Here is a 12,521-nt window from a genome sequence, read left to right as displayed (position 1 = left end):
TAACAGCAAAAGCTTCGCGCGAAGTGCCGTAGCTGCAGTACTTGTCGGGCGGTGATCCCTGTGGAGCGCGCTTTGCCGCCTGGCGTGGTTTGTCTTGAGGGTTTCTTGGAGTGAGCGAGGCGGGCGGGCGGAGTTGTATTTCACATAAAAATATTTTGTTTAGTTTTCGGTTGAGAGGTTCACAGGGGAAGAGAGGAGGGGTGGGACGGGGTTTGGGTTAGGCTCAGGTTCAGTTGTCCCCATGCTGCGGGCCTACTCGAAACGCGTAGCACTGTAGTACGCCAACTCCGCCTTCCCTCCCTCCCTGTGAACTACGCACCCGAAAACCTTGGAAGGCAAGGCGGCAAAGCCCGCCCTCCTAAATCATTTGCCCCTACCTACTGGAAAATAGCTTCCAGTGCGTCTTGGATCAGCTGATTACTCCAGGTGTACGTTGCTCGTTTTAAGAGTGCTGTTTACAACTTACAAGATGAGTCAAGTATAGGTCTCTTCACTCATCTGTGCCAAGGAAAGTGGTAGAAACATGTTTATGCCAATATATATTTCTCTTTACTTTTAGCCGGAGCCAGAGCTGCCAGCATGTTGCGGCTGTGCTTCTCTCTGCGGAAGAAAGCTGCAGCAAGAACCAGACCTCCTGCACCGACGTCCCCTGTGCTTGGATTGTGCCATCAGAAGGTTTGTATTCACTACCACTAGACCACTGGCGCATACACCTGTGTTGAAACGTGTGTGGTGAAGCCTGAGAATCGCGACACGGGGTCAATCAAGCAGTTATACAAGACTCGGGTTTGACATTTTATAGAATCGGCTGTCATCGTACAGATTGCTCGAACTAAGGCAGGCGTTAGTGTAAAATACAGGTTGGCGTTTAGTCATATCATTTGGTTGATTGTGAAGCAAATGCAGAGCTGTGGCATTGAAGCAAATGCAAAGAGCTGCACTCAAGCCCTGCTGATAGTTCATTGAAAATGTTAGTCATGCAGATTAAATACTAAAATAAAAGCCGTATTAATTAATATTTCAATGCAGTTTGAATTAACAAGAGCAATAACTGTCTTCTCAGCAAAGAAGCCTGCCGCTCTGATGCCCCTGACCGACCTCACGTTCCGCAAGTTCGTCATCAACAAGCCCGGATCTGTCAAGCGAAAGCGATCGTTTGACCCCTGCGAGTCAGTTTCTCCTGCCTCATCCTCATCCGCATCCAGAAACCTTGAAAGGCTGAAAGCAAGACTGACTGCGGCAGCTCCTGACATGCTCTGGCTGAGGTACGCTGGTGGTGCCTGCCAGGCAGTGCCGCCCAGGCCACCGTTGCCCATCTGCGACGACGAGGACCTCTGGGCAACTTCTGCTTCAGACACCGTGCAGGCGCACATGGCTTCGCTTCCAGTGTTGTCGTGTCAAGAGAGGGGACAGATCACTGCAGACACTGTAGGGCAGGCTGACAACCCAAGGTGGCACAAAGAAAGAGTGGGTCGCGTAACTGCATCGCAGTTCGCAGCTGCAGTGCGCTGTAAAAAGCCAGACTACTTGCTCAAGCGGATGCTTTACCCCAAGCCGGGCGCTGTGAGTGAGGCGATGGCGTATGGGAGGGAGCACGAACCAGACGCTGTGGCCTCCTATGTGCAGCTCTTGACGTTGGCCGACATTGAAGTTGAAGTACGAGAAACAGGACTGCATTTGCACCCACAGTACAATTTCATTGGTGCCTCACCCGACAGAATCGTCACGGTAGCTGGTGACGAGGGCCTTCTTGAGGTAAAGTGTCCCCTTTCGCAGAAAGGAAAGACGGTCCTGGAAGCCGCCAGGCAGAAAAACTTCTGCTGCGAAGTTGTTGGACTTGAAGTGCGACTGAAGAGGAAGCATCCATACTTCTTCCAAGTGCAAGGTCAAATGGCGGTGACTGGCCACAAGTGGTGCCACTTTGTCATCTGGACAGAGGACCCGGAGGACACAGAGTCTAAAGGGATGACGCATATCGAGACGATAGACTTTGATGAGAAGTTCTTTGATGAAGAAGTACTACCAGGGCTTCTGCACTTCTCTAAACACGCCCTTTTCCCAGAAATGTTGACACGGCGCCTTAGGCGACTAGGTACACTTACCAAGAAGTATGTGTCCTACAAGCAGTGGCTCGCTGGATTCTACGTTGTCCATGACGGTGAGGGATTGAAGAAGAGTTTTAGAAAGCTGAGGTGATCTGCGGCTCATGTGTGTGTGTATTGGGGGGGGGGGGGGTTTCTGACGAGATGCACGGAATGAAACTCGTGGCTGATTGAACGAGAGGACATCGTCGCCTGGCAGCAGAAGTACCTGCATGAGATTGCACGTCACCGACAAGATGGTTGGAGGATCTTCTACTTGGACGAGACGTGGGTGACGGCAGGGCACACCGTCTCAAGGGTGTGGGTAGACACGACCGTATCCTCGTTTCACGACGCTTTCATGCGTGGTCTCTCAACTGGCCTCAAGCAGCCATCGGGTAAGGGCCGGCGTCTTATTGGTCACCCACATCGGCAGCAATGAAGGCTTCGTCGACGACTGCCTGGACGTGTTCCGTGGACAAAAGACCGGCGATTACCACGAGGAAATGGATGGCACCCGCTTCGAGAAGGGGTTCGATGGTGTCCTCGACTAACTGCCGACAGGAAGCATTATCGTCATGGACAACGCTTCTTACCATTCACGGCGGTTGGAAGCAGTGCCGACGACGAGTTCCCGCAAGGACAGCATCCGACAGTGGCTGACGTCTAAAAAAAATTTCATGGGACCCCAAGATGCTGAAGAAGCAGCTGCTCGACATTGTGGCCTTGGTGAAGCCACAGCACCTAAAGTATTGTGTGGACACTGCTGCCGAGACGGCTGGCTGCACTGTGTTTAGGCTCCCACCGTATCACTGCGAGTTCAACCCCATTGAACCGATATGGGCCCAGATCAAGAACGGCGTTGCTGCCCGAAACACAACGTTCAAGATCGTCGACGTGGGGACACTCCTCAACGAAGAAGTTGGCAAGGTCACCACTGACAATTGGCATAATGCTGTGAGGCACGTTATTGACACTAAAGCAACGTTCCGACGAGGCGGTGCCACAAGTGCCCACATCCAGCCCATCGTCATTCAGCTGGATGGAGAGGACACCCCATCCAAGAGTGACCTGTCTGGTGTCGAGCCCCTTGACGAAGCCTACCGCCACCATCATGGAGAAAGCATGGAACATCTCGGAACACAAAACGGTCCTATTAAGGACCACTCATATGCTTTAAAATCGGATTTTTTTTCGTGTCCACCACTGACCTCCCGTGTCTCATGTTGTCATGCTTCTCTGCTGGTTGCCGTATAGCATTTCGATATGCAGCCACCAGACAAACTTTTTATTTTTGTTGCGATAATGTCTAAGCTGGTCTATACAGTGCACTGTGCTATGAGTCACCAGTGTAGATTTCAACTATGCAACAACAAAAGTTTGCAGCCCATCTATGGCAAAGACATCAGATGCCATATTGGCCCTTCCCACTGTCTAAACATCTTCGCTACGCAACAAATAGAATTTTAATTGCAAATAAGCTCTTTTTTCTCTAAGGAAAACGACAACAGATCACTGCCAGTGCTCTGCTTTGAAGCATACATGGAACGTCTGTGGCAATTCACGAGACTGAGGCCTCTGGGAATAACAAAACCGTGTGTTAGCACAGCAGAGAGCGAAATTGCAGTACCAGTGCTCTGTTTCAATGTCTAATGGGTGCGCCTGTGGTCATTCACATGACCGAGGCCCCTCTGAAAATAACTAACGTGTGTCAGCACTGTGAGCAGTTAACTCTAACTGCCAATGATCTGTTTCGAAGCATATACTGTTTTTGTCGGGGGCCATTCACACGATCGATGCTGCTCTGAGAATAGCAATAACGTGCGTCGGCACTGTGGGCAGCTAACTCTAACTGCCAATGATCTGTTTTGAAGCATAGACCGAACGTCGGTGGCCATTTATACGACCAAGGCCACTCTGAGAATAACAATAACGTGCGTCAGCAGTGTGGGCAGCTAACTAACTGCTAATGATCTGTTTCGAAACATAAATGAGACGTCTGTGGCCATTCAGACGACTGAGGCCACCCTGGGAATAACAATGCCTTGTGTTAGCAGGGTATTGTTGTTGCCAGGGAACCGATAGGTAATCGTTGCCACAGGTCATCTTACGCGATACGCTGAAACGAAAGTCCTTTCGTATAGGACTGCGGTTCAAGTTGCCAAGTTTTTTTGTTGAGCCTATTGTTCTCCTTCACAGAGCGTTTGAAATCTTAGTTACAGACCAAGGAACTCCGTGTTTCGTGCAGCTGACGCAAGGTATCATTTGGCTCAGCCACACCAGCCATCATCGAACCACTACTTACCACCTGCAGACCAGCGGGCTAACGGAGCGGCTTAACAAGACTTTCGCCGACATGATGTATGCCGACGTAGAGCACAAGAGATGGGCAAGGTGTTGCCCTACGTCTAGACTAGCCGACTCAATCTCCCGATGACAGCGCGCACTCTCGCTAGCCAACCAACGCTCCGACATTCGCTTCTGCTTCTCTCAACGCTCTTTCTTTATTTTGTTTCTGGCACAGGTTTGCTGATTAACCCTTTATTTTAGCTTTACGCTTGTTGATTTGTTTTAATGTGCAAGAACATTTCAATGTATTGTCATGGCTAAGGTGCCCATATTTTGAGTGTGCATACTAAAAACAATCCCTATGAACTTGATAAGGTTCTTCCTGAACTTCTATCCACTGCTCCAGCTAATTTAGTTTCAATCTACTGCACTCATTGTGCGATCAAACAGATATGAAGCAATTTAAAGGTAATGTAGCGCTGAAAACACGTGGACTTCCATGCTACTTAAAATAGAAACTATTTTAATTATCATTATAAATTCGGAGCTAGCTAACTGACCGAGCGCCGGGATCAGTTGGAATGAGAATGGCGGTTGGTCAGAGCTTCAGCCTCGGGACGCGCGTGTTCATGCCCCAGTGGTCTTTCGCACGTGCAAAAGGCGCACTGAAGCTTGTCGGCGATGCTTCTTCTTTACTGGCATCCGTTGGGTCTTTTGACGGCCACAGTAATAACTAAACAAGAGTGTAACATAAAATAAACCTATAGAGCTGGCCATATAAATATGTTTTTGGCAACACTCGAGTATCCTTGGTAAATCTCAAATTTGAGACCTGCACTGGAAGAGTGCCTTCCCTTAGCACGCTGATGCACTGCGGCAAAGCAAAATGTGCAACATTGTGGTGTCCATTTTTTGTGGTTGTCGCTTCACTCCAGTACACCGGTGCGCAGCGAGAGGCGCACTCAACAAAGCTAGCTAACCTATCGGAACAGATCAAGCACACGAGAAATATTGGAAAACTTCAGAGTACTTTCAGCGTTTAATAAAGAAGAAATCAAATAGTACATACTCAAAACTCATGAAAATTCGCACAAGCCCACTATAACAATGTGGCATGTAGCGAGGCCTGAGCTATTATATTTTCAGTATCAAGTGATATTTACTGTTGGCACAAATTCCTCAAATTTTGGGAAAATGTGGCAGGGTAAGCACTTTGGCACAGTAATCACATCCCTCAGGTGCGGGTTTCGAACAGTTTATTGACACCAGAACTCTCATCATTTTTACAGAATATAGGATAAACAAAGTGACAATAGTAATTATAACTCTCAATTTCCTATTGCACAACCAGCAGAACAACACTAAGCATCAAATGCAACAAAACAAGCCCCTATGTACATCAAAAACCACTTATTTCAACATTCCTATTCTTGAAGAGCAGCGGAATGTGCCCGGTGTTGACAGCACCACATCACCCAAGCAGCCACGGGTAACTTTTAGCAAGTCTCTTCTAAGCGACTGCAACGTTCCACATTCAACAACTGGAGAGCCACCAGCGATTTTGCTGTTGTGAAGATGTCTCCACACAAGATTGTATGCTGTCAAGCCGTCCGTGGAAGCCAACGTGACCAGACATCAGTTTCTTCAGATGACAGAAAGGGTTCGAGCATGGGAGTTTAGTGTCAATGACGAAGTTTGTCTGTTGAACAGCCGACTGGCAAACGAGTGACTAAAGGCTACTATCTCGTCAAGGAGTGAACTTACAAGCTGCAGGTACAAGAGAACTATGACACTGTCATCGCGCATCGTCACCAAGATCACATCCGGCCTGATGCTGACCAAGACGAAGAGACACCATTTCGGAAAAATTGGGTTGTGTGTATGTTTATACAGCTTAGAACTTGGTCTGCATCAACGGGCAACGAGGCTCCCAGCTGTAGATGAGAAATTTAGCCAGCGCAGAGCAAACGCTAGCCTGGGGTCTTTAACATGCATCACGCAGTAGTGATAGACGACCGTACGCTGGTACGATGCTCATTGAGATTAAAATGGAGACAGCATTTCCTGTGCAAGGAGGCAGAGTTGATGTTTGGGTAGTTGAGAGAAAGGTCTATTGAAACAGCAGAACAGTGGTTTTTAAGTACAAAACGAGCGTGTTGGTAACGGTAATTAGACATGAGGAAGATACATAGAAAGGGGGGACGGACAACGAAGGCTACTATCTCGTCAAGGAGTGAACTTGGACGGCACTGAAGTGCGCATTGAGAGGGCGTCATCACTAGCGGCTTTTTTTTCTTAGCGGCTGGTTTTTAGTTCTGAATTAGAGGACCACGAAGGTTGTTCAGGTAGCAGCAAACTTGAAAGGTTTGCTCAGCTAGGTCCATCATTGTGATGGGGAACGGTCTGTCGAGAATGTGAAACTGTTTAATTATGCCAATCGCACGCTCAACAATGACACGAGCACTTGCTACATGTCGGGTGTGCGAGAGCTCATTCTCAGCCATTTGCGGCTCTCCAGGTTTCCGGAAGCAAGGAATGTGCACTCGCACACCCGGTGGCAGGTCATTGAGTTTAAAACCTTTGTCAACCATGATGGCATCACCTGGTTGAAGCTGTTCTAAGAGCCCACTTTTCTCAACGATCACGCGGTCAGACGAAGACCCTCCCCACAGATCTGAAACAAAAGAGATGTAACCGTCGGGTGCACAGCCAACAACTGCCTTGAACGTATTGTAGTGTTTATAAGATGAAAAGGTCTGCCGCTGGGCCGCTAGTGATGACGCCCTCTCAATGCGCACTTCAGTGCCGTCCAAGATCACGCGCGTGTCAGGGAACTTCAAAAAAGCGGCAGGCAAGTGGCCTTGCAGCTCTTCACACGTTGGGAAACGCTTCAAGGCCTTCAACTGGTGGTGCAAAAAATTGATCCAAGTTGCAAACACCCTACTGAAATGGCCCTCGGAAATGCCGAAATTCCGAGCAATTTCCTTTCCCGACATTCCGGTTCGAAGCCGAACCAGCACCATAAAAAATTCCTCTTTCGGCTCGAACTCTCGCGACCGACCCTTTTTCTCGCCCGGTGACCTCCTGTTAATGCCCCAATACTCCATCCTGGAAGCATAATACGCTAAGTAGTCGTAAATCCCCTCAGAAATCTCAATATCTGACATGCCCGTATAAAACGCACAGTCTTTCTTGCTTTTACAGATCATGTTTAGTGTGAGCTGCCTGGACAGCAGGTCGTTCACTTCTCTATTGAGGCGGGCATTCTCTGCCTGCAGCCTCAAAACCTCTTGCTGCAGCCTTGCAATCTTGAGGTCTTGAGACTGCAGCATCTTGCAAAGCTCAGGTGTCATGGTTTCTCGTTTGCTGGGTCCTGTAAAAAACGGAGGATAATTAGGAGAATTTAAAGCAGCTTCAGTGACTGGGTTTTCTGCACCTCCATTTGATGGAGAGCCTATAAGAATCATGTTCTCATATCAACTCAGTACCCTATAAACCCTAGCACCACAAGCGAGAACTGCAGTACCTTGTGGGGAGGCGGGGGCAACCGAGGAGAGTGGCTCCTCCACGCAGTCGCCCATTGCAGATTCTGGTGGGGACAAACATTCATTGTGGATTAAGAACAGCGACTTTGTAAACCAGCTGAGCACACAATGACTGTAACAAGAACAAGGCATGAAATGCTCGCCTATGCCAAAGCCGTCTGCCTCATTTCAACTCTGTGCTCTATAAACCCTAGCACCACAAGCAAGAACTGCAGTACCTTGTAGGGAGGCGGGGGCAACCAAGGAGAGTGGCTCCTCGAAGCAGTCGCCCAGTGCAGATTCTGGTGGAGACAAACATTCATTGTAGATTAAGAACAGTGACTTTGTAAACCAGCTGAGCACACGATGACTGTAACAAGCACTAGGCATGATAAGCTCGCCTATGCCAAAGCCGTCTTGCTCATATCAACTCAGTACCCTATAAACCCTAGCACCACAAGCGAGAACTGCAGTACCTTGTGGGGAGGCGGGGGCAACCGAGGAGAGTGGCTCCTCCACGCAGTCGCCCATTGCAGATTCTGGTGGGGACAAACATTCATTGTGGATTAAGAACAGCGACTTTGTAAACCAGCTGAGCACACGATGACTGTAACAAGCACTAGGCATGATAAGCTCGCCTATACCAAAGCCGTCTCGCTCATTTCAATTCAGTACCCTATAAACCGTAGCACCACAAGCGAGAACTGCAGTACCTTGTGGAGAGGCAGGGGCAACTGAGGAGAGTGGCTCATCGACGCAGTCACCCAGTGCGGATTCTGGTGGGGACAAACATTCATTGTAGATTGAGAACAGCGACTCTGTAAATCCGTTGAGCACACGGCGATTGTAACAAGCACAAGGCATATGATCGCATATGCCAAAGCCGCCTGCCTCATTTCAACTCAGTACTCTGTAAAGCCTAGCACCACAAGCAAGAACTGCAGTGCCTTGTGGAGAGGCAGGGGCAACTGAGGTGAGTAGCTCCTCGACGCTGTCGCCCAGTGCAGATTCTGATGGGGACAAACATTCATTGTGGGTTGAGAACCGCAAATTTGTAAACCAATTGAGCACATGGCGACTGTAACAAGCACAAGGCATAATATGTTGATCTAGGGAAACATATTTATGCTTTAAATAAACACAAATATACTGACAGCCAGTAATTGTGACAAATATTTACTGAAACCCAACACTCCAAAAAAGATTCAATAAATCAAACTGATGCTTATACCTTCTCCATCCCCGCAGCTGCTTGCAGTATCTGTGGATTCTGGAAAGCAATACATGTGATTAACGAGCATAACAGTTTCAGCCTCTGCATTATTTCACGTCGTACCTGCATCAATCTCAGACACACTGGGGCACGAGCTTCTTTGGCTTGGCTCACCACTGGTCGCAGCCTCTGAAGATGATACAGATAATCAAGTAAATATATTAAATGAGTTAAAGTTTCGAAATTGCATAAAGTCTCTATAAACACCACTACTTATGAACATACACACATGAAGGTGCGGATTTCGAACAAGAAATTTATTAAAATTTACCTAGCTACTGATGCACACCACTTTTTACATTGTATGATGCAATGGGGCATATTCACACGCGACTAGCAAGCGTTGCACTTTTTGTTCGTGATCATCATCATGGCGTCCGTGATAGCAGATGGGCAGATGGCAGTGTCCGCACAGCTGCATGGGCCACCCTCAACGAAATGGCCACACTACGCAGGGAATCTTTGACCGTTTCAGGTGACATCACGCATGAAAACAGTGTCGCACTCGAAAATGAAGACCGAGAACAGCAGGCATTGCTGGTTCCTGGTTTTTGCAATTTCCTAGAGTTCGAACATACGAATTCAAAAAGGCTCGGTCGCCCTCCGTAAGGAGGCAACGTGAATTACTCGCGGTCGCAACAATGGAGAAAACCTTGACAAAGATTTCGACAAGTAGAGTTTCGGGTAAGTGTCAGCACGGATGACCTACTTGCAGAAACAAAGTTTTATTTTGACAAACAAGATGCTAGAGAGACTGGAATGGAAGTTCCTTACCGCAGGAGCAGCAGAAAATTGGTATTGAAAGACACCACTGCTCGTGGGCACGCATTTCTTTACCTGGCAGAAATCTTGAAGTCTGTTGTTGCCCTCAGCTGTCACTGCAAAAAATCTAACACATTGCACGTTCTCTCCTTTGGCTCTTTTTTGATTGATTCGGCATTGTGCAAGCACTATATTAAATTCGATGAGTACAGTTCCGATTGGGCAAGCGAGTGCAAGATTGGGCAAGCGAGTAGAATTACTCGCTTGATGCAAGCGAGTAATTCACGCTGCCCACTCAGGGAGAGCGATTGAACCTTTGCGCGGTTATGTGTGTTACGATTCTCTGGATCGGAGTCCGCAATGCCTGTTGTCCTAGGTTTCCTTTTTCAAGTGCATCCTAGGTCCCCATACCACACCCGACTGCCACAAGTGACACCGTTTTTGTGAACGGTGTCACCTCAACCAAAAAAAAGTTTGCCGAGTAACATATAGCTCTTGCGGCTGTGCAGGCGCTGCCATTTGCTATCACAGGCACATAATTGGCGAAGTACTCAGGGTGCACCGTCTGGTAGCCATGTGTGGATACGTCCTATTCATAGCTTGCAACTGTCAACATTCCTGTGTACTGCCGGCTATTTCTACATACTGATTCCTTCATACTTTGCCTGTTCTGGTTCCGCCCCTGCCTCCACATCACAATACTAGAAGTGTTTGTTCTAGTGCTTGCTATTAAACACGCTTTCTCTGAAATGAGAATGACTTACAAATGGCCAGTGTACTGTTTTTGATAACTTGCCGAAACGAAAGAACAACCCTCACGACAGTATTTCTTCGCAGTAAAATCGACCCCAACTTTGAAATGAAAACCACACCAATAATGTAAATAGTTTTTTTTTTAATTTTTTGGAGGGGGAGAGCTTTAGAAGTTCAAATCTCTCGTGACAACTTTACAAATTTAACTTGACATGCTTTTGTTTTTCTTCTTTTTTGTTGATTAGAGCATCGTTGGCTCATTCACGCCGGCGATGTAAGTAGTCACGCGATGCGACTAGATCGTATCGCAAAAAAATTAGATTAGATGGCGTGCGCGATGAGCGAGTCCAACGCCTTCGTTGGCGAGTCGCTTCTCGAAAACTCTCGCTCCGAACGCCGTTGACTGGCTGAGCCGCTCTGGTGCGACTAGATCGCGTCGCAAAAAGTCGGGTCAGCAAGCGACTGCTCAAATCGTGTCGCTTTTTGCTCGCGATGAAAGTTATCGCGCGACTAGATCGCATCGCCGGTGTGACGAGGAAAGGTTCTCACCTTGGGTTGATGATCTGGAGGACCAGCGTTGAAACCGACCGAGGGCTGACGGCCGTGGACGCGAGTAGCTAAACAGTGTAGGGACATAGTCCGGGTGTGCCTTCTCTAACGCCGGCTTCCCTGTAATCGAAGAGATGTGATCATCGCCGCACTTCGCAAAGCTCTATCGCTTGCAAAAATGACAAGTCAACTTACCTGTAATAAAATGGGCGCTACATAGTCTGGACAGCTGACTCGGCTTCCAGTTCTTCGAGGGGTCGGACTTGTCAACTCTCCTGACTGCACGAATCCAGGCTGCCCGCTTAACGGGATGAAGCTTACCGCACGGAAAGCGAAAAAAGCTAGTTCCACAACCCGGGCGCTAATAGTTTCGACAGCCGAAGGCTACACAGTTCACCGGCATGATTGCGGTGCACGTCGTTATCTAGAACGGGCGTCGTCAGTACGATCACTCGTGTTCACCTTGTTCGCAACATCAAAACTTGAGTCTCGATGGTCTCCAAGGCGCGCAAAGGCGAGAAAAGCGAGATGGCGGATTGTTTAGAACTAGATACTCTCGAACCCAGGCGCATCAAATACTCCGCGCATGCGCACCGCGTATTTCAACAAAAGGTACATTCACAGAAGCCGCGTTTAACTCAAAAAGTAAAGACGGCAACCTTAAGTTGAAACGGCATTGTATACAAATAAATGCCTACGGCGTCGGCTTGAGGACCCCTGTAAGCAGTTTCAGCCTTTAGAGTGCTCGTACCGTTTATCTTTCTTTTATTAGCTTCCCGGCACGAGAAGTCATACCGCAGGCAGTATGAAGCCCATTAGAGGAAACACCTCCCCCTTCTGGCGCTCGTCGGCTTCTTTCTGTATCCCGCGCTGCGGCGCTGATCCTCAGTGAGGGATGGAGGCGAAAACGAAAGCGGCCTTATGTTTAAGCCAAGGTCGTGGGGAAGTCCGGAGCGTCTTCAGGAGAAGCTCAGACCCAGACTACACTGTACCCAGGGCATTTGCTTCCGCTCTCAGTTGAGAAGAAAAGCAATTGGTCACCTGGTTGTACAAGCTGCATCCCCCCCTCCCCCCTGGAACGTCTCCTCCTGGTACATCCCCTCCGCACTTCCCTTGGCAATGAGCACACCGTGCCAATAAGATACCTTTAGTGAGCCCGTGGGCGACAGCATCTCAAAGCAAGCCAAAAAAGACATGCCAAGAGACAATCCCAGAACCATGAAGAAACCATCAAACGAAAAGTGATGAAAAGGCGGCCGTTGGAGAGGAAGAATAATCCGCTGCTTGGCG

At 48.4% G+C, this 12,521-nt stretch overlaps 4 protein-coding genes across 4 annotated transcripts in view; 1 reads left to right on the top strand and 3 right to left on the bottom strand.

Annotated features, from left to right (window-relative positions):
* The first annotated feature begins 565 nt into the window (after positions 1-565).
* On the top strand, positions 566-2,211 carry LOC115313619. Its single transcript, XM_040211084.2, has 2 exons — positions 566-675; positions 1,064-2,211. The coding sequence occupies exon 2, from the start codon at positions 1,084-1,086 to the stop codon at positions 2,194-2,196; it is 1,113 nt and encodes a 370-aa protein (XP_040067018.2). The 5' UTR covers positions 566-675; positions 1,064-1,083; the 3' UTR covers positions 2,197-2,211.
* Positions 2,212-6,679: 4,468 nt separating this feature from the next.
* On the bottom strand, positions 6,680-7,503 carry LOC120840501. The gene has a single exon (XM_040211083.1). It carries the CDS (start codon positions 7,475-7,477, stop codon positions 6,680-6,682), a length of 798 nt encoding a protein of 265 aa, XP_040067017.1. The 5' UTR covers positions 7,478-7,503.
* An 11-nt stretch (positions 7,504-7,514) lies between these two features.
* Positions 7,515-8,488, bottom strand: LOC115326816. The gene is made up of 5 exons (XM_040211082.1): positions 8,371-8,488; positions 8,134-8,196; positions 7,897-7,959; positions 7,555-7,743; positions 7,515-7,522 (listed from the first exon to the last, which is right to left on the bottom strand). The coding sequence occupies exons 1-5, from the start codon at positions 8,423-8,425 to the stop codon at positions 7,515-7,517; spliced, it is 378 nt and encodes a 125-aa protein (XP_040067016.1). The 5' UTR covers positions 8,426-8,488.
* Positions 8,489-9,099: 611 nt separating this feature from the next.
* LOC120840500 overlaps positions 9,100-12,521 on the bottom strand; it is a 33,257-nt gene continuing 29,835 nt past the window's right edge. The window contains exons 2-5 of the mRNA XM_040211081.1: positions 11,427-11,572; positions 11,232-11,351; positions 9,231-9,296; positions 9,100-9,164 (exon numbers count right to left, since the gene is read on the bottom strand). Of these exons, the coding sequence (XP_040067015.1) occupies positions 9,100-9,164; positions 9,231-9,296; positions 11,232-11,351; positions 11,427-11,572 (397 nt within the window). The remainder of the gene's footprint in view (positions 9,165-9,230; positions 9,297-11,231; positions 11,352-11,426; positions 11,573-12,521) is intronic.

The sequence above is a fragment of the Ixodes scapularis genome, unplaced genomic scaffold, assembly GCF_016920785.2.
Source record: "Ixodes scapularis isolate PalLabHiFi unplaced genomic scaffold, ASM1692078v2 PGA_scaffold4__175_contigs__length_147842914, whole genome shotgun sequence".
In the NCBI taxonomy this organism is placed as follows: Eukaryota; Metazoa; Arthropoda; class Arachnida; order Ixodida; family Ixodidae; genus Ixodes; species Ixodes scapularis.
The sequence above is the reverse complement of the archived record's forward strand: the minus strand, read 5'-3'. Positions and strand labels throughout refer to the sequence as shown.

Bases quoted from the DNA above. Each gene is read 5' to 3' on its own strand.
- LOC115313619 (XM_040211084.2), top strand. From the start codon at position 1,084: ATGCCCCTGACCGACCTCACGTTCCGCAAGTTCGTCATCAACAAGCCC.
- LOC120840501 (XM_040211083.1), bottom strand. From the start codon at position 7,477: ATGGAGTATTGGGGCATTAACAGGAGGTCACCGGGCGAGAAAAAGGGT.
- LOC115326816 (XM_040211082.1), bottom strand. From the start codon at position 8,425: ATGGGCGACTGCGTGGAGGAGCCACTCTCCTCGGTTGCCCCCGCCTCC. The intron at 8,197-8,370 runs GTACTGCAGTTC...TGTCTCCACCAG, and splicing joins TGCCCCCGCCTCCCCACAAG to AATCTGCACTGGGCGACTGC. The intron at 7,744-7,896 runs GTACTGCAGTTC...CGTTTTTTACAG, and splicing joins TGCCCCCGCCTCCCCACAAG to GACCCAGCAAACGAGAAACC.